This window comes from Corvus hawaiiensis, chromosome 17, assembly GCF_020740725.1.
Source record: "Corvus hawaiiensis isolate bCorHaw1 chromosome 17, bCorHaw1.pri.cur, whole genome shotgun sequence".
NCBI lineage: Eukaryota > Metazoa > Chordata > Aves > Passeriformes > Corvidae > Corvus > Corvus hawaiiensis.
Window position 1 is genome coordinate 9,773,867 of NC_063229.1, and position 25,473 is coordinate 9,799,339.

At 54.4% G+C, this 25,473-nt stretch overlaps 1 protein-coding gene across 5 annotated transcripts in view; it reads right to left on the bottom strand.

Annotated features, from left to right (window-relative positions):
• Nucleotides 1-543: 543 nt before the first annotated feature.
• ZNF512B (zinc finger protein 512B) overlaps nucleotides 544-25,473 on the bottom strand; it is a 30,119-nt gene continuing 5,189 nt past the window's right edge. For 3 of the 5 annotated variants that reach the window (XM_048321960.1, XM_048321963.1, XM_048321964.1), the window contains exons 3-17: nucleotides 25,285-25,364; nucleotides 24,374-24,502; nucleotides 23,859-24,031; nucleotides 23,441-23,694; nucleotides 22,572-22,643; nucleotides 20,845-20,979; nucleotides 19,409-19,533; nucleotides 16,964-17,056; nucleotides 16,023-16,121; nucleotides 15,027-15,314; nucleotides 14,266-14,457; nucleotides 7,896-7,997; nucleotides 6,856-6,918; nucleotides 4,793-4,891; nucleotides 544-4,452 (exon numbers count right to left, since the gene is read on the bottom strand). In XM_048321960.1, the coding sequence (XP_048177917.1) occupies nucleotides 4,159-4,452; nucleotides 4,793-4,891; nucleotides 6,856-6,918; nucleotides 7,896-7,997; nucleotides 14,266-14,457; nucleotides 15,027-15,314; nucleotides 16,023-16,121; nucleotides 16,964-17,056; nucleotides 19,409-19,533; nucleotides 20,845-20,979; nucleotides 22,572-22,643; nucleotides 23,441-23,694; nucleotides 23,859-24,031; nucleotides 24,374-24,502; nucleotides 25,285-25,364 (2,198 nt within the window). In that variant the 3' untranslated portion in view covers nucleotides 544-4,158. The remainder of the gene's footprint in view (nucleotides 4,453-4,792; nucleotides 4,892-6,855; nucleotides 6,919-7,895; nucleotides 7,998-14,265; nucleotides 14,458-15,026; nucleotides 15,315-16,022; nucleotides 16,122-16,963; nucleotides 17,057-19,408; nucleotides 19,534-20,844; nucleotides 20,980-22,571; nucleotides 22,644-23,440; nucleotides 23,695-23,858; nucleotides 24,032-24,373; nucleotides 24,503-25,284; nucleotides 25,365-25,473) is intronic. The other 2 variants (XM_048321962.1, XM_048321961.1) reach the window with 2 other exon arrangements.

Here is a 25,473-nt window from a genome sequence, read left to right on the forward strand (position 1 = left end):
CGCCCAGGGGAAAGGCTGCGTTCTCAGCCAGCAGCGAGCTCAGTCTAAATCTGTCTCTGACTTGGGTTCAGAGCCAAAAAAGCCATTAGGGAGCAGAAGAGGATTTATTCCCACGCTGGGAGAGCCGGGGGGTGGCCCCGGGTCCCGCAGAGCTCCCCAGGGAGGAGAGGTCCTGGGCTGGATGTGGCCCCTGGGGCCAGGAGACGCTGGACGCTGCTGCTGGGATGGGTGGATTGGGAGCAGCTTTAGGGGAATTTCTGCCATGCGAGTGGGGGGCAGCTGGGCTTTCGGCTGTTGGCATCCAGGATCCTACTGGCACCAGGAGTGCCGGCTGTGCCGAGTGCTGGTGCAGGAAGCATCACCAGTCCTTGCCTTCCCCATCCCGGTTTTGGGGGCACCCCCGGGATGGTGACTACACACTCCATCCCCAGCAACCAGGGGGGGTCCCCTCAGCCACCACCACAAAGGAAGTACAAATTCAAACCCACCAGATCCCATGTCCCACCTTCCCCATGAACTGCCCAATAACAGTGACGACAGTGCTAATAAAAAATCAATAACCATTTATTCGATACAGCTGTTTCATACATACAGTACAGGGAGCGCCTCGGCGCTGCTCGGCTGCTCGGAGCTGCTCGGACAGTACTCTCCAACTGAGGATTTGTCAATGATTAACAAAAGAACAGATCATCACAAATCGGGAGTTTATTATAAGATAGTTTACCGTTAAAACAATTTTATTTTTTGCAAATAAACACTTTTTAATATATATATTTATATATTTATATATATGGTTACAAGTGATAAATTGAAAATTTTTTTTTCCTTTTTTTTGGTTTTTTTTTCTGTTTTAATTTTTTCCCCAAAATACACTTATGCACTAATAACTGGCATCGACGAGAAACATTCGGATATGCCGTGGGATGGGTGTCACAAGGAGAGAAAGAAAAGAACAAAATGCTCCCAAGGTTCCTGGGGGTGAGAGCTGCTCCCGGCCCAGGCAGCTCCATCCACCGTGGCCAGAGCTGGAGTGGCACAGCCAACCTAGCCAGGGCATGGTGTCAGCGCCAAGGGTTCCCCAGCCACGGCAGTCCCCGGCCCATCCAAGCTTTCCATGAGGTCTTCCCACAGGGTTGCAGTCCATCCCTGCTCCCATGGAGGTTTAGCCCTTTCCCTGGGGACATGGGTGATGGGAGGGTGGGTTTCCCCAACAGTGGAGGTGTGGACCACAGTGTCACTGTGCTCAGGGTGACAAAATCCCCAAATCCCACAGGTGATGGGATGGAAGGCGACAGGACACCTTGTCCCCCATCTGGTCCCGCAGCCTCTGCCTGTCCCTCTGGATAAAGGTGGTGGTTTCCCTTCTGGCACTACCTCACTGGGAGCACCTGAAGGGGCACAATCTACTGGCCCCCAGCAATGCCACTGTGGTGTCACTCGGCCCTGCCCGCTCACCTGTTGTGGCACCTGCAGTTGCTGGTGATCCCAGCACTGCTCTGGAACCTTCCCTGGACAAGCAGGATGGTAAAGGATGTCTTATGGAGAAGGTGGGGGGAAACATGTTCCTCTCTGAGTGATGACTAGTGGGAAAAACATCTTTTTGGGGGGGCGGGGGGAAATCCTGAAAATTTCACTTTCTCATAGAAATTCTTGCCTCACCACAGTGCTGGCCTCACTGGGCCCGTGAGTGCTCTGAAGATGGCAGGGACAGCCCCAGCACCAGGTCCACTGCTCCCACTGCCTGCCCTGAGACCCCAGATGGTCCCTGGGGTCCCCTCCAGGCTGGTGTCACTCTGTGAGGCCACTGCAGCTGTCCCCGCTCCTGTCCCTGCTCCTGCCAGACACTCTCATTATAGAAGCAGAGGTGGTTTTGATCCGGACCTCACGATGACCCCCTGAGCCGGCCCTTTCCCATGTCTACCCCACCCTGACTCCCAGGGCTCCCTGCCTATGGAGCACAGTGCTGCCTGTTAATTTAATCAATGCCAAGCCAATTAATTGCATGTTAATGAGAATGGAGTCCCAGGCCATGCCCAAGGGGAGACAGTGGGGATTGTGCGGTGACCATCCAAGCCAGCTGCCTGGGCTACCCAGACCTCCCCTCCCTAGGCCAGGGCATGGAGCTTTCCTGGGGGTTTCCCTCCATGGTAGGATGTGATTTTGGGATCCAGTGGCTCCCTCTACCCCTTCACAGAGATTTCAGTGCCAGGCCTACAGCTCTGCCCGTGCTCCCCTTCTTGCTGCTGCCTGGGAGCTGTTCCAAGCTGTCCTACAGCTCCCAAAGCTCTCCCCCTTCCCCAGGGAAGCAGGATCTACCCCAGTGACACCATCCAAACACAGATCCGATGAAGTGCAAGCAGAGACCAGGCTGAGCCGAAGTGACTAATCAAGCTTTCTCACTCATTGCCTCGAGGCCCGGCACAGCCAGCAATGCTCAGGCAGTTCCCTCAGCAGCAGGCACGTGCCCAGCTCGCTGGGCAATGCAGATGGTGGATCCAGGTGTTGCAGCTGTGGACAGAGCAGGAGCCCTGGCTCCCTGAGAAGCCACCCTGGCTTCAGCCACCACTGCCCCCCCTCCCCAGCTGGAATAACGTGCCAGTGGAGGATGTTAATTATGACTGAGCTGCTGCTCAATATCGAGCCTTTGGCGGGAGACACGGAGCAGTGAGGAAAGCGAGGACTGAGGTTTGAATTGATTAAAGCAAAAGCAGAAGCTCCCCCTCTGATGCCTCTTTCCTGGCTCTGCATAGGGGAAAAACCGAATTAAGGTTTTCTGTTGTGTTACTGAGAGAAAACGTGCCCGTTTCCCAAGGACCGAGGTAGCCTGGTTTTGTCTGGAGACGGGCACATCCCAGTCTGGGATGGCTCCCCCCGGGCTGGAGCGAGGTGTGATGACAGTGTCAGCACAGGAGCAAAGAGCCCGGGGCAAGAGCACAAGCAGGGATGGCACCACAGGGGCCTGTCACCCCGAGGGGCATGGTCAGGGGCTCAGATGCATCTTTGGGAGCAGAGACTCCCCCCATGGTGGGTCCCGGCCCGAAAGGACAAAGGGAATGCGAGGTGCCCGGGCAGCAACTGGGCTCGTCCTAAAGTAGGACCCGTGATTGTCTCTCGATGCTGCCCCCATCCCTGTCACACACCTCCTGTGGCCACAGCTGGGGAACCGAGACTCCATTCCTCCCTCCTGGGTGATCGACATCTTCGGGATTGAGCAGAGGGATCCTGAACCACCCTTGGATGCCCCCAGGCCGGGGGGGGGGGACAGCTCGCTGGCTGCCATAGCCCCCTGACCCTGCCACTGCCTCGTGTCTCTGCCATCCCAGCACTCCATGCCCGGCAAACACAACCCAAGCACCGAGGCACAGCTCCCTCACTGCACCCCTGGTTCCATGGCTGCACTGCCACTCTCCACAGTGCACACAGCATTCCCACAACTTCCCATTAAACCCTCTAACCTGACCCGTCCCAGAGCACCCCCCTCTGCTGCTCACACCTCCCACACCCCCAGCCCTGCTCCCCTCCTCTGCCTGTGCCTCGCACCACGCACTCAAACCCTGCCAAGCCGCCGCCCCACGGAGCTGGTCCCTGCCCAACACGTTCCCCCCGACCTGCGGCCGCAGGAAAAGCGCTGCCAACTCCCCCTCTCATGCTGCTGCCGGACCCTCCGCCCGACCGGGTCAAACATCTTTGGAAACATCACCCTGGAGCTGGGAGGCCGCCGGACAGGTGGGCAGCTCCCGCCCTGGCACGGAGCCGCTGGGGGAGGGTCCCCGCCCACGGGACCCCGCTGCTATTGCACTTCTCTTTCGCTCAAGAGTCACCAGTTTGGCGCAGGGGAGGGGAATCACGGGCCGGGGGAGGCAGCGGACCCCACCGAGGGGTATGTACACGGGCAGGGGGTGAAGAACGTTCCAGCTTCCTTGATCCTGTTTGTTTTCCAGTGTGAAACAAGGTCCGTGATTTGTTTAAAGTGGTTAATTGGTATTTTCTGTCTTTTTTTTTTTTTTTCTTTTTTCCTTTCTTTTTGTAAAAAGAGGGTGAGAGGAGGGTGGGGCAAGGGGAGGTGGGATGGGGAGGAGGGGACATAAAACTGGGAGAGACCCCCACCCTGTTACCCTGGGCTGTAAACGAATCCTCGGAGACGAGTCTCTGAGCTGCTCATTTCTCGGGCATCTTGCTGGCTCCTCCCTTCCGCTGGCTCGGGGGCTTGGGGACGAGCTCGTCCCCCTCGGGGCTGCTCCGGGAGCCTTCCCAGTGCTCGAGGGTTTTCTTGTGATTAGTCTTTGCTGCCACGCTCTCTCTGCCCTTCGGGGACATTTCTGGAGGCCTCTCCTTGGGTTTTCTCCCCCTTTTCTTCCCGTTTGTGCTTTTCTTTTTCTCCTCTTTGCTGGAAGAAAGCTGTTCCCTGTTTTTCTTTTTCCGGCTGGCCTCTGAGGAGGTTCGGAACCAGTTCTGTGTCCGTGGGGTGACACGGGGGTTAGTGACTGTCGGGGGGCAGGCACTGGCACCAGCACCAGCACACACAACCCGAGCCTGGCCCACCCTTCACCCCACTGGCATCACCTCCCAGAGGTCAAACTGCTCAGCAGCTGCAATGAGCCTGGGGGTGTCAGGGACATCAAGGGGAATAGGGAGGAACCCCTCAGGCTGATTAGGAGCTGCCAGTGTGCTCTGCTCTTAACAGACATGGATGGATGGATGGATGGATGGATGGATGGATGGAAAGGGACATCCCAAGGATGTGTGTGTTGGAGCAGGGACCAGCCCAGTCCAGATGCAGCTCCTTCCTTACCTCCGAATGAGCCTTGATGATGTGGTACTTGACGCCACTCTCAGAGCTGAACTCCTTCTGGCACAGGAGGCAGCGGTACTTGCCCACTGAGTGGTCCCCCTGCAAGACACAGCAGCTCCTGCAGAGCTCAAAGTGCCCCAAGGGGTGGCCCTCCCCTGGCCCTGATGCTCCTGTGACCTCAAAGTGACACAAAATAAACACTCGTGTCTGAACCACCACATCTCTGCCAGCCTCGGTGCCAGGGCAGGAACTCACAGCCACATTCTCTCTCTGAGTTTCAGTCCATGCCACTCGTGCTGCTGTCTGTGTGTCCTCAACATCAGGTGATGGGGCCATCGCCCTGTGTCCTCGCTGTCAGCAGATCTATGATCCCCTGGGACTGAACCACCATTGGATTTATGTCCAGCACTCACCTAATTCTCCTGTTACATTGTCAGAGAGCCAGGGTGACTGCTGGATTCCTGTCAGCAGCGCCCTGGTGGGATGACGGATCTGCCGGCTCTGCCGCAGGTCACGGCACGCGGGAGATAATGTGCTCTCTATTGACGAGGGGGTTATGGATGGGCCCCTCTGGGCCATATATTTCCTCCCTGGGAATTTCTCCATAGCTGTAAATCCTGAGTTAGACGGGTCTCTCATTTCGGGAGAGGACAGGCCTGGCTTCAGGAATCCTTGTGCAAAATCATCCTGGTGCATCAATCCCCACTGAAGATGGGGTGCTGCCTGGGAGCGGCCTCTGCTCTTGCTAAGGCTTCATGTTTTGCAACCAGTTCTGCAGGATTTTACAGCGGGAATCACAGACCCGTTCTGGAGGGGCTGTGATTTATTTATGCCAAATTTGTTGGCACATGTATTCAAAGTAAATCCTCTCCCCTAAGGGGAAGAATCCTGCTGATGGCAGTGCAGGGTCACAGAGCAACTCCCCATTGCTGAGTCCCAATACCTGACCCCAGCTGTGCCAGATCCAGAGGGTGTAGCTCTGTGGTTCATGGAAATGTTCATGCAGATCCTGGCTGCTTCCTGTGCATGGAACCAGCCAGAAACCAGCTCCATTTTCTCTCAGAGAAGGAGCTGTCCCGGTCTTCTGTGTTTGCTCTTTTATCCTGCATAAATCCAGCTTCTCCTGCTGGATCCCTGCAGCCCATTTTCTAAATGATCTCATTAAGGGCTGCTGTTCCAGCTAGCGCTGGAAGAGTGCGGGAGTTGGTGTTTTTAATAACCACAGGGTACGTATTGGAGCTGCCTCCTGGAAGCTCTATTCAATGGAAGCTGCAGCTGGAAATGTTTCAGGGTATAAAGCTTTAGCAGCTCTTACTTGGTTCCAATTTGAGGGACCTACACTGAGCTCTTGATCCCTCCCCTGGGGCAGCTCCAGGGCACTGGAGCTCAGGGCTGCTCCATCCATCCAGTGGGAGGGCACTGGTCTCTGCACAACCAGCTGCCTCTTCCAGTCTCAGCCTATCCCAGAGGCACCACACCAGCATCCCTCCAGCTGGGCTTCCAGAGGGGCTGTAAGGCTGCCCAAATTGATGGAAGAAGACTCCTGATTCCCACCTGCCTCAGGACACATTCAGTTTCCAACACCCACCACCTTGGCTCTGAGCTGCTGTGGCTGACGCACACTTGTGTGAGGTGCTGGCCATGCTGGATAGCCAAGGGCTTGTGAATGATCCAGGGGCTGCAGGGACCAGCTGGGCAGGGGCTGCTGTGGGACAGGAGGACATGAAGCAGGAGGGCTTAGTCCCACTGCCGTGTCCCTGAGACACTTTGTGTGTCAGAAGTCTGGGTACTTGGGTGAGAAGTTTGTGTTGTGGCACCTTTTCTCTACAGCTGGAATGGCAGCCACATCCCCTCCAATCCATCTGCGCAGCTCGAGCCTCTCTGCCTCCATCTGCCTGGTGACAACTCACTGGGAGCAGCACTGCCAGCCAGCCCTCCAGCAGCCACCATCCTTTAACCTGTGCCATTGTCCCTTGGCTTGTTCCTTCCAAACCAGCTAGGGGGAAGAGAAAACCCAACACCAAAGCCACCTCTGAGAAAAGGGTGTAAAAGGCAGGACCTACCTTGTTGCAGTTGGCCAGGTGAGCTTTCAGCCCCGAGACACTGGAGTAAATGGCTTCACAGCACTGCAGGAAAAAACAAAGCAGGGTTAGACACGATCCCCCTCATCCCCTGCCTTCCTCTGAGCCGTGGCCAGGAGCCTGCTGAACCAGCACGGCCACCGGTCCAGGCTGAGCAGTGTGAGGTTAACGCTCTGCGAGGCGCGGAGGGCTCTGGTCACACGTTTCCCATTAGTGCTAATGGGAGTCATGTGCCCAAATCCCTCTACAACGGGCTGAAAAAACCTCTCCCCTAAATGTCTCCGTGGAAAACCTACATTTGTGAGCTGTCGGGAGGTCCTGCTGGGCTACAGGAGTTCTTGGAGCCACAGCAGAGGCTTAATGGAGGAGAGAAATCACCCAGGCAGCAGCATGACCAGTTTCTGAGCAATGTCTTTTCCAAGTGCCCGTGTATGACATTAATTAGCCAGCCCGGCTCCCCTGGCCTTGTGGGAACAGCCTCCTTCAGAACTCCCATTAGCAAGGCTTTGTTTGGGACGATAAATCCAGGCTCAGCACCAGGGTGGGGTTCACCTCTCTGTCAGCTCGGGCCAAGGCTGTATTTCACAGCGAGATGAGGCACACGCACCATGCCCTGAGGTCTGTGTTTGCCACAGGGCTTTAAAAAGCTTGGCTTAAATCTATCTTCGATTAACTCTGGGAAAAGCAGGTTCTCTGCATCAAAAAGCTGTGCGGGATGAGCAGCCTTCACCCTGTCGGGATCTTGGGAGCTTCCCAAATGCAGCTCCAGAGCCCAGATTGGGTAATGCTGCACCATCAGCCCAAGGGTGGCCCTGTCCCCAAGCCTGGTGAATCCCAAAGCTGGGACACACTTTCACCAGGCACCGCAGCAAGCTCAGGGAAAGGAGGTGAAATGAGGGTCTGAGCATCTCTATGATCAGCAGCCCAATGAGAACCATTTTTGGTGGGTTTCTGCCCCCAAAACCCCCCTTCCTCCTGCAGACTGAGTCCAGCCAGCCCATGGAAGAACAGACAATCCTTACGTTGTTGGGACAGTTGATGCGGCCCTTCTCCTTCACTTCGTTCTTCCAGTTTTCCAGCAGCCTGGGATTGAGCTTTGGAAGCCCTGGTCGGGTGTAATTGAGCTGTGAACAATAGCAGTCGATTAGCAGAGCTGCACACCCCAGCCCGGTCCTGCCTCTTCACACGGGTCTTGCCCCGCCCCAAAGTGAATCGGGGCTGAAAACTACTCTGGCTTTCCCCAGAAATGCCATTCTCCCCTCGGGCACTGCAGGCCAGGGAGGTGGTTCTGCCCACTGCCCTGCCACTGGCGAGGAGTCCGTGGCAAACAGGAGAGGAGAGGCTCCTGCTCCCGGGTCCATGCCCACAGGGCCAGGACTGGACCCGGCATTTTCGGTGCACGGTGTCAGCACAGCCCTTCTGCCGTGTTTTATAACCAGGGGAATAAACAACCCTGCACACTGGGCAGAGGGGCCCAGCCTCCATGGCTGCCTTCTATGGATGAATGGGCACAACCCGTTAAACAATGAACGGCTCTTGTGTCTCTGCCTCTCCTTCTGGCAGGGCTGGTCCTTCCAAGTGCTTTTAATTAGCGCTTTATTAGCGACTTTGAGGGTTAGCATAGCAGGCCGGCCCTCTCAACTCCAGTTCTGCGTGTTCAGCACAAGCCCAGGCAGCTGTGGCAGCTCCAGGCAGCTTCAGGCATCTCCGGGCCTCCCAGCCACTGTTCCTGGCCCTACCTGCAGGGCTGGTCCCTGCCTGACACTGAGCCACCGTGCCAAGGTCTGCAGGGGACACTGGGCTGCACAACCATGCCAGCACAACTCCCAGCCCGGCCTGGTGAGCTCTGCTAGAGCCAGTGGATGTTGTTTGGTCCCAAACTTGCCCTGAGTGGGAGCAGTGCTGGGTGAGCCCACAGACGGCACGGTGCACGTGTGGGTACGTGAGAACATGCCACTCTCCATGGGCACCTCCGAGCATGGGACACAACTGCATCCCTGCATCCATGCTGGATGGAGAGGATGCACGACCAAAAGGTGCTCGCAGAGGTGCAAAGGCTCGCAGAGGACCTGGAGCTGGCAGTTTGGAGGCAGCAGGAAGCTGGCTGGATTTCTTTTCCAGCTGTAACTTTTCCTGAACATGCTGATAAAGCTGCGAATCTGCCTTTGTCCAGCTCCCCCCAGCTGTTCCCAAACCCCCCTGCAAAGGGAAGCTCGTTGTAGAAGGCTCAGGTGCCAGCTATTCCTTTCCACTCAAATTGAAGTGATCCATGTGCCCCTGCAGCCTTCCTCCTGGCACGTGGCGGGGCACGGCCGGGTCAGGGAGCACTGGGCTCCATGTGAGGGGCAGGGGCACAGGGCCTTGCGAAATGGCGCCGTGAGCCCTGGTACGGACGGATGTGGATGTGGAAAACTCCCCCGAGCCCCAGCATGCTGCAATTCTGTCGTGCTTCGCGGCTGGGGGAGATGCCAGCAGAGCTCTTTGAAGCTCTGGGATGGTGCATCTACCAAGAGCTTGGTCCCCAGCCCAGGGAAGGCAATGCCACCTCCAGGGGAGAACACAGGAGTCCCTTTTTGCCATTGATACCAAGAGCCAGGATGCCAAAAGGCCTCCATAATTAAAACCCAATCAATCCCATGAATGAGCAAATATTAACGGTAACCGCACACAGCCCCAGCAACAACCTCTCCCTCGCACATCCCTGGGGAGGAGGCGAGGGGGGATGTTCAGAGATGTGGACTCTGCTGCTCTGCTTTCCCACTCCAGAGAAAAATCCCTCCCTGCTCTCCTCCAACAGTCCTGCACAATAACATGCAAATCCCATGTCTTCCCAGGGCGCTGTGGTTCTGGGAATGTCAAAGTCATCTTTATGTCTCTATTAAGAGGGAGCCCCAGGCATGGAATATTTTATATTTTTTTTTTCTTTTCCATTTATTTTCCTCAAACAGCCTGTAAGTGAAAATTTTCATGGCCAAATCATTAAACGACTACAACTGGTTTTGGCTGCAGCCCATCTCTTCTGAACAGTCGAAGGATGCTGGGCTGGGAAGGTTTGTTTCCTTTGACTGAAGGTTTTATTTAATTAACTTTCTTATTTCAATCCTCTCTGCTCCCTCGACAGCTCTCCCCTTCCCCAAAATATATCGCAGTAAATGAGAACCATGCGGGATGTCTCAGCCAGCGAGCGCCCCTGAAGCCTCACCCAGGTCCCCAGCACAAGGCACAGTTCTCTCTTCTTCCTGTGGAGGTTGTGGATGATGCCATGAAGGCAAAACGCACCTAGGGGTGCTGGCCAGCAGCCAGGTCCCACAGGAGGGTCACACCATGCCGGCTCTGCCGAGCAAGGGGAGGAAGGATGGACTTGGCCCCGCAGCTGGAGCTGGGATCCGGTTTGGCCCCTAGTGGCATGAGTCTGCAGGGCTCAGCCTGGCTCCTGCCTGGATTGCAGGGCCATTGTTTTGGGGGACAAACCCAAGCCAGCCTCTTCTGCTCTGGAATTTATCCTGGTTCCAGTATAAACCTCAAGCCTGGAGATGACTTTTCCCCTTTAGCTTTATGACTGGCCTATGGCTGCCCTTTGCTCCAGATCCCTGGCACACCACGGCAGCAGGCCCCATGGGGATGTGCAGACTTCATGGCTGCCCCTACTGACACTGAGACCCTGAGCCATGGGGAGGGAAATGGAGTGTCCATGTATCCCACAGTGGAGCTCTACATCCCTCCCTGTGAGCCCATCACAACCTCCAGCACCTTGAAGCAAGGAACCCCACCTCAAGCTCTACCAAGAAAGCATCACACTCTGAAACAGTGGGATTTCCACAGCATTTTCTCCCCTTCTGCCTCTTAGATGCCTCTTCCCCCTGCTTGAGGAGGTTGTTCCTCATCTCCCACTATACCCCAGAGCCCACTGCCATGCGCTGGGAACCTGCAGCCTTCAAGGCTGCTCATGGGCAAGCGACGGCCCCAGCAAAGGCCAGAGGAGGGTCAGCATCATCTTCGCAGAGCTTCTGGAGAGGGGATTTTTCCCAGAAAAGCAGCAGGGGTGTGCCCTTCCCCATCTGACATCCCCAGCAAGCGGCTGTTGTGAAACACCCCATCTGTTTCAGCTTATCTGGAGGCAAATAAAGATCGGAGCGAGAAAATAAGACTCCAGTGTATATTTAGAAATGCTGGATTTGGTTAGCGCAGACCGAAGGCAGCACAGGGCCTGGGATCGAGCAGCAATCGTTTATTCTGATGCCATTGCTTTGGTGTGAAGGAATCCATCCTCCCGGGGAAAGGCGAACGCATCCCACCACAGGCCACCAACGGGATCCAAACCCAGCATCCCTCTCACCGGCTGGGACCAGCTGCCACGTGGCCACAGCACAGGGGCTGCACTGGGGCTGTTCCTGCCGTGGGGCTGCGAACCTTCGTATCCCACGGGCTTGATGAGGAGCTGTGCCTTCCCCTGGGAAAACGTTCTGCTGCCTGGAAAAGGGATGGAGAGGGGTGGCTTTCTTCATCAGCTTCCTCAAAATCCACACTGACTGCTGGGACCATGGTGGGGAACTGGAGAGTTCAGGGATGGAGCTTGTCCTGTGCTGCAGCAAGTTTAGGTGTATCCATCCACCACTGGTTACAGATCAGAGCTGGGAAGCATCTCTCTCTCTGGAATCCTGGAAATCCCTAGGGCTTGCTGAAAAGGTGAAGGAGCAGCTGCAATCTGCTGCTGCTCCCTGACATCCCACTTCTCTCCATGTCCAGTACGGGGTCTGCAGGCCCAGCAGTGTACCCCCAATGGCTGGGTATGGCTCAGTGGGAAAAAGAGGAGGTGGCGTGGTGGCTCTTCTGGGACTTCCATCGGTTCCCACCAGTCCCAGTGCCCTGGTCATGGTGAACTGGTGTTTATCTTCCTGCTGCTCCAGTGGCTCTGGGCTGTCAGCTCCTTCAGGGACAGCCACCACACATGCTCGGCAAGGAGGTGACATGGGGATGCTGCTGGCTGCTCTGAGCCCCCCATGTGGCACAAGGCCGTCCCACAGGCAGTTCTGAGGGCAGCTCTGTTTTGGGGCTGTAATGAGGTCAAATTGGGCACTTGCTGGGAGGTTTTTTCCTACACCCTGAACTGAACCAACTTGTAAAGGCAGAGCGGTCGTGAGCAATAGAAGCCGTGGCTGAGCAGAGCAGCTCAGAGCGTGCTGAAGTCAGCAAGCTCCCACCAGCCTCCCCGGGCAGAACCTGCCTCCCACCTCCTCCCAGCATCGCTCGTCAAGAAAAAATGTCATAGACTGAACAGATTATAAAGTGTTGTCAAGGGAACGTGACAGTCACTGCAAGACGTACCCACAGGCACACGCACAGCTATGTATGGATTCACCCACTGCACTGACTTCCTCCAAAATCCATCTGGGATTTCATGCAGAGCCTGAGGTCTCTTGATTCTCCAACCCAAGAGCCTTGTTTTGCCATCTGGGAACTGATCCAATTCCCCCCTTGCCCATCTTCAATGCAAAACTGCTTCTGCCAACCTCACAGCAATTCTTTGCTTTTTAGCACTGAGATGGGACTCAGTTAAACAATCAGACTCTGAACACAAGAAACGTCTCATTAAAAAACCCACCAGCACTTCATGGAGCAATTACGCCGGTGTTGAGACCTTTACAATGCCTTTGTATGTCAGCCTGAGCATGTGGCCCTTGTCCTGGGCTGGGGTCCTGCCTGCTCCCTCAACTCAAAAAGAAAATACCCAAAGTCCTGAGTAAAGGGAACAATTCCAAGAGGAAAGAGAAGAATGCAAGAGCTGAGACTGGAGAGGGGAGAAGAGAGCAGCACACCTCTTCTCCCGCAGTATCTGAAATGAAACAGCTACTTTGGGCTTGGTTTTTTTATGTTATTAATGCATTGCAGCTGAAGACATCTGGAAAACAACAATGGCAACACCAAGCACTAGGGAAATAAAATGTTTGCAAGCAGTTCTGGCCCTAAAACACCCAGCTCTGCCCCAAGGTGGATGGCAGTGCTGTAGCTGGGTCCCCTTCTGTGCCAGTGCCTCACTGGGGTGCCAAGGAGGGTAAAGAAGCTGCTGGTTTGTTCCTGTGCTGGTTTTCCAGCTGCCCACCATGTGTAGACCAGAGCTGAGCCAGGCTGAGCTCTTCTGAGTCTCTGCAGAACCATGGTGGCACTTCTGCTGAGCACACACAGGTGCCAGGACAGCATGGGACACGCTGTGGGAGCAGGAAGGCATATTGGCCCAAGGCTGCTGTCCTGCCACCCCTTTTCCTGACGTGAGCCACATCACTTCTCCAAGCTGGCTCTGAGACTTGGGCTGTTCTCATGGCTTGGGGTAAGTCCTCTGGGGTGGGACTATTCACACTCTCCTGATGTCCTCTCATCCTCACTCCCATCTTTGCAACATGCCCAATATCTTGCCAGGGTGAATTTCAGAGCACTGGGCAAGAGATGCCCAACTGTTCAGAGCAGGGAACAGGCCTGGCACATAACTGCAGAGTCACCTGCTCAGGAAACAGGCTGCAGCTCATGCAGAGACTTGCAGGAGAGCTCTGCATTGAGTCCTGGCAAACAAAAAAACTCCCGTTCCCTCTCTTTTTTCCCCTTTGCACTGAAAAGGTTTATGATTTACTGCTGCTTCATTCCTTTTACAGTCCAGAAGGAGCATACCTGGAGGGAATTTCAGCTTTAGTACACTCCCATGAATAATCACCTCCTCCCACAGCCAGAAGGGAAGTTTGGTTTAACGTGTACTCACTCCAATGCCTACAAGAAGCTCAAGCCTGCTGGGGCCCTGTGCAAACCCCACAGCATTGGGCCACGAGTGCACTGCTGCTGGATCCTGCAGGGCTCAGCCCTGTCTCCACTCTCTGCCTTCCTCTGCTCCCAGCAGCACTGCTCTGGGATGCTGCAGACTCTTTATCTCCAGGAAAGCATCTCCCAGAAGTTAAGGAAGAGACATGGAAGGGAGGGAATTCTGCCTGGGGCATCTTTGCTCTCTGACAGTGCAAGGGAGGTGGTTTCAGATCCGATCTGCTCTCTTCACGTGCTCCTCCTGGCTGCCAGCCTCTACTTCCCTGCTAAGCATGGACCAGAACCGACCTCCCTCCCCAACACTCGGGGCCAGACCCTGGTCTCTCCACAGTGCACCACCTCTTCCTCCAAAGGGCACAGCTGCCTGCTGCTGGGAGCCTCCAGACCACAGTGCCTCAGCCTGTGCTGGGTGGGCTCTTCAGCAATAAATCTGCCATCACAGCTAATTAATTTAAGACACAGCAAGTGAGACATGTGAGGGCCTCAACCAGCTGGGGCCAGGCTGGAATCCTGGAATCTCTGTGTACAGCTGGGGCCAGGCTAGAATCCCAGGATCTCTGTGTACAGTGAGAACTAAAGACTGCTCACCCGCTTTGTTTCAGGCACCAGGTCATCCTTCATCCTCCGCTTGGTCCAATCCCTGGCCAGCTCGTCCTCTGCTATCTCCTGGAGGTGGAAGACGGCTACTTGGGCCGATGTCCGACGGATGCGGCCGCTCGGGGTCCTCTCAAAATCTTCTACGGGACCAGGCTCTGGCTTCACCTCTGGCTCCTCTGGAGGCTGCAAGAGAGACAGAGTCAGGAAGGGCATGACAAGAGAACAGGCGAGCTCTCTGGCCCCGGGATGGGGATGCTGGGATTTGGGCTGTGTGTTTCCACACTTGCTTTAGGCCTCTGCACTGGAGCATGGGAGCAAAGGGAGTACCCGCCTCCCTCAGCCCAGCAGTAGCCATAGACTGTGTCCCTCCATGCTCCCATGTGTATAAATATCTCCTGTTATTAGAGTTAGGGAGTGATTAGTGTCGGATGCACTGCCAGTAGGGATCAACAGAACAGAAAGGGATGCTCCCCAGGGACAGATCCTGCCACCCCGGCGCTGGCAAGCAGTCGGTGTTTGTGAGGGAGCAGCCTGAGGTCTGGTTTTTTTTCCTGCAGAGCACGGATGCAGGGTGGGCTGGAGCACAGCCCTGTGGGCACTGGGGAAAGGGAATGCTGCTGACCACTCCCATAAACAGCATTTTTGGAGGGGTGGAAGAGGGTGTACCCTGTTCCCCCTGACACTGCATGGTACAACACATGTGCATGGTGATTTGAGGGAGAAAACAACACCGGCCCGACGTCTGCACCTGCCTTGCCCGGCCCGGCCCTGCCCGGCTCTGTCCTGCCCACGGGCTCCGCAGCTCTGCAGTCCCCCCCGGGGGGGGATGGCCCCGCTCCTCGGGCTGCGGAGGCGTCCGGGGGGCTCACCGAGGCCGTGTGTTCTGACCGCACATGATAGTCGTGGCCAGCCTTGGATTTGTACTTCTTGCCACAGTGTGGGCAGCTGAACACAGGCTTATCGGCCTCGGCAAGCTGCTTCCCACACCGCTTCTGGTGGTACTGGTAGCCCATCAGGCTGGAGAAGTTGGCCACGCAACCCTGTGGAGATGGGGAGAAGGGGAGGGTTAAGGAGGGCTGGGGCTTCACGTGCCCGTGTTGAAAAGGTTGGGGTGCCGTTTCTCCAGGGAGGAACATTCCCGAGGAGCCCACTCCAAAGAGCAGCTCTTCCAGCCCATCCCATCCGAGTGTTGGAGAATTTGACAGTCCCCAAAGAGCCATGCACAGGCAGGACAGTGCCCTGGAGGGATGGGAGGAGCAGTCCCTGCCCCTGGCACTCTCCGCCCCAACACACGGATAGAGCTCTCTGGACAGACACACGCAGCAGGCAGCAGGAGGGGAAGGCACTGGGGAGGCACTGCCTGCAGGGACAGCAAAGCACCCACGGGACAAACCTCTGCCAACGCCTCCCTTACCTGTTCGTGACTTGTCTGCAACCAGCTTGGCTCTGGTTTTGGTGTGGTTTGGTTTGGTTTTACGCTGTGCCCAGGACAGGCTGTGCTCCTTCCTGAGCTCAGGAGGCAGAACCTGCCCTCCAGAGCTCCCCAGTCTGCCCTGTGCCCACCCTCCTGCTGGGCTGTCCCGTTGCTGGAGTGCACAGAGCCAGTGGGACAGGGATTGGGATGGCTGAGCTAAGGTGGAAACATCGAGCACTTGCCAAGGGATGCCTGGAGAGTACATGTCCCCCTCTGCATGGGACTCACTCCTTCCACCTTTTCACAGAACGAGAAACAAGAATTGTTCTCGTACCTCATTGGGGCATTTCAGTTTTCCCATCTGCTTTAGCACTTTCCTCAGCCTTTCCCGCTCTTCCTGTTCACCAAGTCCAGCGGTTTCCACAGGAACAGGCTGGAAACAAGGAAGTAACAGAAGCGACAGAGTCAACCATTTACTCATGTCCTCTGTGCCAGGAGTGGATGGAAAGCCCCTGCCTTGCAGGGAGCTGCCCTGGGCTAGAGGGAACCTCTCATTAGGAGAGCTGGATCTCCCACTGCTTCGTTGTTATGTGCTGGATCTGCTCATGTCTTTCCTGTGATTACACCTAAAGGCCCAGCTGAGAAATGCAGGAGCAGTTCCTGCACAGAGGATTCACCAGCAAGACTGAAGAGCAGGAGATTAAGGCACAGGTAAAAGACAAGTCACAACTGGTAAGGCCGGGACACGTAGAAATGCAGTTATGCCTTGCCATGGTATCTCAGAGATGTACAAAACCAGACTTTTAGAACAGCATCTACACTAGCGCCTGCAACATTTTATTCATGATAAATTTTGTGGCTGCTTCTCCCATGCACAGTGGAGAGCTAAAGACCAGATTTTGAGATTCGTGCAAGGCAGAACCCATCAGTCGTGGATTTGCAGGCACAGTTTTGGAGGCAGAGCTTTGCCACTCAAAATCTGCCTCACGGTACTCACCGGATCTTCCCCCATGCTGGGATCTGAAATCCTGTTTTATTTTTTCAGTCTTCTGCTCTATTTATCAGTATCAATATGAGCCTAACTCACTACCTGGGAAGGAAATGCTTTCCTTGGCAGGAAGGGGGAAGACCACCATCCAGGCTGAGCAGTGTGTGAAATGCTGCAAAGGTGGATCCCTCCTTTACAAAGACCATAGAAAGAGGACTTTTGATGGATGGCTTCATCACCTGCATGGAGAAAGGAGGCAGAAGACAAGCACAGCCCAGCTCCCTTACCTTGCTGACATGTTCAGCCATGGTGTGGTAATTCAGCCCAGCTTTGGACTTGAACTGTTTTTTGCAGTGCTGACACTTCAAGGCATCCTGCAGCTGAAGGAATTAAAGGCAAGTCACCAGAGAGGCCACATCCTTCCAAGTGCTGCTGCTGCTGGTGGTCAATAACCCCATGGGTGGCTGTTGCTGCAGCAGTACGCAGTGGTGGGACCCAGCAGGCAACACAGCGTCCCTGTTTCCTATCCCAGTCCCTGCCTGCAGCTCAGAGCTTTCTCTCTGTTGTCCTGGATATTGTTATCAAACCCACATGCCCCAATTTTTGGAAAACATTCCATTTTGGATTTAGATTTAAAGCCTCACTGGATGAAAACATCTGGATCTGGTGTCTTACTCTTCCTGTCAAAGGGCTAGAGAGAGGAGAAGCTTTGATCTACCAATGCCAGTGGACTGTGCTCTGCAGTCCTGTTAAGTAAAACAGATGCTGGTGTACAGTGCAATTTCTGGGTGCCTGGGCTGTGTGAAATTAAGGACACGATCACAGGAGGATAATTCCTGCCTCATGCTGCCCTGCTGTTTGACCCAACTCAGCCTCCTGAATGCATGGGGAGATGCATTAACTGCACACCCCAAGGTACAAGGGGCACTTGCACAGTGGGTGAACAGATCTTGACTTCTGCTGGGGCAGGGACCAGAATATACGCCTCAGGACATTCATGCTCTGGGCACCAAGACACAGAGTATCTCAATAGGGAGCCATTGCCTGGCCAGCTGTGGTCATTCCTGCTTCTCCTGACAGATGCTTCACCTTCACTACTCTCTCTTCAATCAAGACATGACTAAAAGCTGGAGAGGCAATGAAGGTGGATCTGCAAATCTCTCCTCATTATGGAACTCCAGGAAAATGAAGAATAGACTCACTGCAGCGAGTTGGGGGTGACTCATGGTACCTGTGCTACCATCAGTTAATCTTGTCCCAGATCCAAGCGCTTGATCCTAACAAGGTGGATGCTAACATCTCCTTGACTCACCAGATGCCACTACCAGCTAATTTGGGATTTACTCTTCGGGTCAACACCATGTCCACATTCCAGCAAGCCCTCCCACCCGGGATACCAGGAGGATATAACTGCCCTTGCCTCCTTCAGGCTCAAGAATGTTGCAACCCTCTCCATCCCTTTTTTCCTTTCCAAAACCAAAGCAAACAGGTGCAGACTGCTTTGTGACAAACATGGAACAGAGAAACCAATTTCAATTTTTTTATAAGAGTTTTGGGAGCCTGCACATCATTTTCCCATTGTCCCAGCAGCAGGGTCTCACTCACTAAGGTTGTGCCACAGATTCATCTCAGAGATGGAATGGTGAGAGCTGCACCTGTGGTCACACACTTGGAACTTAGGGACTGTCCTGCCTGCGATTCCTTGAAGCATCCCAGCTCCTGGAGCAGCATAACCAGCTCTGGCAAGGACTGTCCCTCTCAGGAAGGGTGACAGAACACTCACTCCAAGGGCTGGAGCCCCAAATCTTTGGCTGAACACCCACTGGCATATTTCCAGCAGGGAAGACACCGCTGACTGCTCCAGCAGAGCTGTGTTCACCAGGTCACCTGGCTGTGCAGCCTGCACCGAGCCAGCCTGGCTTGGGAGATGCTCCAAAGTGGAGGAAATACGACCAGTGATGGCCAGGATCCCCACTCCACTGAGGCCAGGAAGATATCGGAGGCGGCAGGATTCTGCCCAGCATTGCTGTAGTACGGGGTTTGGGAGGGAGAGCAGCCTCCCACTGCTGTATAAACAGCAAGGCAATGGCTGGGGAAGCATTTACAGAAAATGAATGTGGAATCAAAGCCCAGCCACATATTTTCAAAGCAGGAGGCATCGATCCTATGTTGGCTTTCTGTGGCGACGGCTCCGCCAGGTGACGGATGAAGACGTAATCCTGCGCTCTGATGGATGGTGGTGTGGCAGAGAGACAATTTTTCACTGCACCATTACTGAACCCCTGCATCCTGACAACCTGCCTGAGCACATCCAGGCTCAGTCTCCCTGAGACATGCTCTCATGCAACCACAGTTTATCTGGCCTGATACAAGGCACAGTACACAGTGAAACCCCACAGCCAGGGCTCTGGAGGAGGACAGATTAGAGACAACCCCAACAATCTCTGCAGCCTTACAACTACTTGTTTAGCTACTAGAAATACCTGACTCTGCTGAGATACTGGGGCAAGAGGCCCAGACCACAAAGGGATTCAGAATTGCTGAGAATTAGTGTCCAAATCCCTCTGGGTTGATGCAAACAAGCCACCAAGCTGAAGATGACCAACAAGTGCTCTATCAAACACAGTCCAGAAATGGTTTGAGGAACACCACTGCACATTTATGAGTGGCACATATACATATCCATTCCCCTCCAAAACCCATGTGTTTGACTGAATAAAGCGAGGCCTTACTTTCTGGCAGACATCCATGTGCTTTTTGAGCCCCACAATAGTTTTCCTGGTTATAACACTGCAGGTTGGACAGGAGACTTCTCCCTTCTCGCTGATCTCCCGCTGCCACTGGTCCTCAGGGTTTGCTGGTGAGGGAGAGGAGAGAGGTGTTACATCCAGCCTGCCTGGGCTACTTGATAAGTTGAAAAGCAGTGAAGTGGGAAAGTTCCTGATGTTAAAAAAAGAGAGATACAGTCTCCCAGGCAAAGCCAGAACTGGACACGAACCATGCAGCTGTCCCTGCCCTACTCTCCTGCAGCTGCCCAAGCAAACCAGGTCACTGGGTCATTTCATGTGGAGTTACCAGACCTGCTGACCTGGGGAAAGGAGGTTCACCTTCCCAACCCCACTGGTATCCTGCACACTGGGAGTTAAAACACGATGATGCCCCCAGCCACCTGATCCTGCCCTGCTTGGAATAACTTCCCCCTGCCAAATGAAACAATTAGCGGGAGTGAAACAAAGGTGAGCGTCTCAGCTCCATCCGGACGTGTGTCTGGAAAGCTTCTCTGGCAATCCTCTTCCCGGCAGACACGGAGGAAGCTGGGGGACTGCTGGCTTCCAGGCATCTGTTTATTTGAATGGCTGTGACCGGCCTTTAAAAAACCCAAAATAAGAGATACGTGGGGCCAAAAGCAGCTCCCAGGCCCAGAGTTCACGCCGTGTTCTCAGCAGAGCAGTTCTGACCTTCCACCAAGGGAAGCCTGGGCTGAATAAAATCCGCCAAGTCTGTTTATTTGGATGCTCTTACATGGCTGTGAGATCAGAGAGTCGTTTATTTGAATTTGAAAGCAGTGCAAGGCAGTGCAGCTGTGTTTATCTTGCACATCCTGCATTCCTCCTGCTGTCAGAGCTCTCAGGGAAAGCAAGCAACCTGTGCTGGCTGTAGGCTGCACCTCGAGGCTCAGGGAAGCGTAATTATGCTCAGAGTTATGCACTGGTGTCATTCATGGGAATGATGTTAGAAAAATGCCATCACCACATGGGTCACATGCTGACTCACAGTGAAGCCAGGTGGAATTTGGCTCTCAACTCCCAGCACTTTCATCACATTGATCTGGCAGTGAACTGAAGGTAAGGTGGCCCTCAGGATGTCAATTCTGGCTGCACTAACATTTTAGCACCAGTGGCTGTTCCTACATCTGTGTTACGTCTCAAAAGGGCAGGAGTTCTGTGCTCCTACCTCTGACTTTGTGCTGCTTCTCCTGACAAACCTGCCAGAAAACTCACCCAGTGAACAACCCGCTGGGCCAAAAGGGGTGTGGGGACCATGAGCTGCAGGTGAAGGTGGGGATGGTGGCATGAAGGTAGGGACCATGCGAGCTTGGGGTAGTGCACAGAAAGTAGCTACACTGCACACAGAGCTGCTGCCTGTGCTTTGCCCCCACCAGCCTCACCTGCTGGTAGATGCACAGATGTTTCCTTCTTCACACCAACTCCTGGAGGTTTCTTTTTCAGCTCCTCCATGTTGGCATTTCCCTCCAGCTTCTTGGCTCGATGGGCTTTTGCTTTGTCCTCTGCTTTGACAAGACCTGTAAAGAAAGAGGATTTTTATTCAGTACTTGCTTTAATACCTTCAGAGCAACTTGCATTTAGCAGGTAAAAAATCTCTCCCTCTAAGCCAGGGACACTGAGCTGGCTGCATGTCTGCCAAGGCTGTACATGTAGGCTTAGATCCATATTTATGACAAGCAATATTCTAACAGCTTGTGCTGTTTTATAAACAGCACCATTTCTCCCAACACAAGTTTATGAACTATGGAAACTCCATGGCAAAGCAAGGTAGGATGCCTCTAGCCAGGCAGACAGGCTGGGGAGGAGGGAATAGAGTGTTTTACAAGAAACTGAAAGGGAGAATTGGAACAGCAAATTCAGTGTGTAAAAGGGATGTTCTTGCTGGTGCTCCTGCACTGGAAAGGCTGTTTCACTCCCCTGGATCAAATCCCCCAAATCCACACGCAGTTCAGCCCTGTGCCTGTGCTGCCATAGAAGGTGCTGGAGGCAATGAGCTGAAGTACCAGGGCTGGCTCCACACCTGCCCCACGGGGGTCCACATCCCCCTGAACCTGGGGGTGGTGACTCTTGCAAACCCAGGGTCTGAATGGAGACAGCACCCCATGATGTGCTGGGGCACCCTTGTGTTTGTCGAGTGACTGCCACAGGGAACTTTGGGAATGCCTGCCCCATCTTCACTTTCCATCTAAGGCAGTGGGTCATGGGGACACCTTGTTCTCCAGGAACCCACAGCAGACGCTTCAGTCTCCGGCAGGGGCTCTGTGGGGAAGATGAAGGAAACAAGCCCAGACTTCCCAGGAGCCAGAGGAAAGGAAATCACAGTGACCACATCCAGCCTGCTTGTCGGTGTTCAATTCCTTCAAAGCCATTAGTGCCTCTCCCCCGAGTGCCTCATACTGGAAGGTGCTGCCTCCTGCAGTGCCTGGAAACCTGCTTTCTATTTCTCTGGCTGAATGTATCCCATAGTCAGCCTGAATCCAGTTGCTCTCATTCCAGGGATGCTCCAGGATTCCCCCTCCTTCCCAGCCCAGTTGGGTATATTTATGGAGCATGACCAAAGTCCCACTTGCTCTTGCTTTGTCAGGCTGCAGCAGCCAATTCCTGGGCTTCCTCTCAGAAAACATCCCGGCAACATGTCTCCTCTCCCTTGGATTCATCCTCCTGAATGTGGGCGACAAGCCCTCAGAGTGTGAGGGATGGGTGCGTCACCAGCCTTTCTACGCAGCAGAATTCCTTCCCGACGCCACTGGAAACACTGTGACATCCCAGGATGGTGGGATGGTGACGAGATGATGTTTCTCATATCTTGCTGGTGTCAGCAGCTCATTACTCTTGTGTTACAGATGAACATACCCGGATCCTTTCCTCTCTTCCCTCATTTCCCAGCACCAGGCTCCAGAACAGAGCAGACAGGGTTGTTATCAGTCCCAGCTCTGCTGCTGCTTTTCACTCCTTTTATGACTCTCTCGTGGTAAAAGGCGCCAGCTCCTCCAGTGGGAGATCCTTGGGCTTTGTCTGGCTCCACCACAGGGAGGGATCTTGGGGAAGGGGCTTCCCTGCAATGCCCTGGGGAGAAGGTACAACCCTATACAGAGTTGTCCTGTATTACCTTTCAGTCCAAACGTCCCCGAGATGGATGGCTGCTCCCCCGTAAACTTCTTAGGAGTTTTCTGTTTCCTTCCTGACTCAAAAGAGAGAAACAGAGAGAGAGATTTGGTCAAATAACTGTACTGCCAGGGGGATTCATCAGTCCTGGGGCATGGAGTGGGCACACACTCCATGTCAGGAGTGGGTCAGGGGCTGTCAAATGAAGCACCCACCCACTAAACACCAACAGACTGCTGCTTCCCACCCCACAAAACCAGGACAAATATGTTTTTCAGGGTTAATTCAAGGAGTGGAACTGGTGGCTCTGTCTAGTGCCAAAAGCCAAGCAATTCCAACATATGGCTGTGGTGGTTTGCTTTGGTGCTGCAAGCAGTGAAACCCCAAACCATGACAGGGACAACCACTGCCCTACACCAGCTCTGCAGTGGCCATGGACAGATAGAGACTCCTCATCCCGTCCCAATCCTTCAGGAAAATGGGTTTGCTAGAACCATCCTAGTTTAACCTAACACACTCAGTGAGGACAGACAGGCTGACATGGTAGCTTGCTGTGCTGCCAGGAATTCAATCAATTTCCAATCCTATCACAGGATTGTTAAGGCTGGAAAAGACCTCTAAGATCATCAAATCCAACCATCATACAGGTCCTTTAGAAATATTTCTACCACAGCTACAGCTGAGTTTTAACTCCCAGCGAAGCTGCAAGAAACTGGAGAGTGGGGGCAAGTTATTAGGGTCAGGAAACAAGGCTTGGCTATCCCTTGGATTCAGAGAGACAGCCACAGCAGTGCTGGCTGCAGCAGATCCCCTTCCCGTGGGACACCTCTCTCTGGGCTCCCGAACCAGCGTAGCCCCGGGCTCTAATCTTACTGTGCTTCATCCTCTCGGGATCTTCCTCCTGCAGCGAGGCCTGGCTGCCCCGCTGCTGCCCGGCATCCTTGCCACTCGAGGACTTGGCCGTGGGGGTGGCAGCTGCCATTGCCTCAGCCGCTGCAATCTGGAACTCCTTGCTCTCCCGGCTCTCCACCAGGCACTCGCCATTCTCTGTGTGCTCCTGGGCCACGGCTTTTTCCGTCTTTGCCTGTTTGGGATGGATGGTGGGGCAAGCTGAACTCTCAGCAGCTCTAGGGCAAAGCACAGAGGGCTTGTTTAAAGAGGGGTTGTTAGACAAGTGTCCTGACACCTCTCCCCCCTCGCCAGCCCAGGTTGTAGGAATGGAGGCAGGCACATTCCCCTTCTCCCAGCCATCCCTATGCCACTGCCATGCAGCCCAGCCACAGCCTGATACCTTTTCTTTCCACTGCTCTTTCCAATGGCCTTGGGCACTTTGTTTTCCGCTTTGCTGGTTGGCACTGGCCGGTCCAAGTGATTCCAGAGCCGATGCTTCTCCAGCTGGGTTTTGGAGGTGAAGGCAGCTTCACAGTAGGAGCATGAGTATGTCAGCTTCTCTGAGATCGCACCCTGCGTGGAGCAGGGAAAGGCAGGTGAGCACAGATGTTAGACCACAAAAGAGAGGCTTTTTCTGACACAGGCATGAATCCAAATCACGTGTAATACCCTCCTGCCCTTCCAAACAGTTTCCAAAAGTCCGTGATTCCTTGGGACCAGACCTCACAATGAGCTGCAGAGACCTCAGTTCCTCTCACACACACACCTCATGAACTGCTCCTGGCCCATCTCTGCCTTCCCCATTCTAACTTCATGTTTCTCCTGGGGTTTAAGGCCTGAGAGCAGCTTTACCCTGCAGATGGTAATGGAAGAGCCAGCCACTGGAAAGGACAGACAGTTCTCCAGTCTCCTTACCCCTTGGCAGCGCTGATAGTGGTACTTCAAGCCATAAATGCTTGGGAACTCCAGCCAGCAGCCTGAATTGGGACATTTCACCCTAGAGTGGGCTTTGAATTCGTCCTTCCACTGGTTCATCAGGGGGAGCTGGGAACAGGAGAAACAAGAGATAGCTGAGTGAAGAGCACCCTGTACTTGGGCGTGTGCTGATTCATCCCAAGGGAGCTGGGAGGGCACATGAGACCTCTGATCATTCCCATCCATCCCTTCCACCAAACAGCCATGAAGTGGACCCCAGGGATGTGTTTCAGTGCAGCAGTGCTCACTCGAGTGAGAGGTGCTGGGACAGATGCTGCAGGCTCCATAGGCTAATGATTCCTGCTGAGGCTTGCCGTGCTGTTACCTTGCCGTGCTTCCCAGAGCACACGCACACTCCCTGCCAGGCTGGGGAATAAATCAGGCCCGAAGTCACCCGGCTGATTTAATCACCCCACATTTCATCTAGTCCATAAATCACCCCATGCCCCTGCTCTCATGACAAACTGCTCCATGTGTTGTCCATGCTACCAGGCAGGAATTAAACTGCACAACTCTGCAGGGAATAAATCACCCCCGTGCCATTGCTGCCGGCTCATTAGCCAAACCTGACATGGCTGTGACAGGATCCAGTCATCTGGACATGGCCCTGGGAAAGTGAGGTTGGAGAGGGGTACAGCTCCCTAACCAGGGTTTTAGAAGATGCTGGATGCCTGTATGGAGGGGTTGAGGGACCAAGATCTTGCTCAGCCCAAGACAAGGCTGCTCTGAAGATTAAACCACAGGGAAGGCAGGTTTAACCCTGAATGGTGCTGGCTGGAGTGGACAGTGCAGGGCACGTCAGACAGAGCGAAGCAGGGAGGGCTCGGGGATTGGAGTGTGTGGGGTCTCACAGGGATGTCTTTCAGTGCCTGGTTCTCAGCCTTGGGTCTTCCTTTCTTCCTGCCTTCGGTTTTGTCACTGGTTGCATTTCCTGCAAACAGACACAGCACACATCACCAGCCGTGCTGGAGGAGCCGCTGTCCCAGTAATCCTGCTGCCCAGCCCCAGCTTCCTGCTGCCTGCCTGGCCCCCCCAACTCT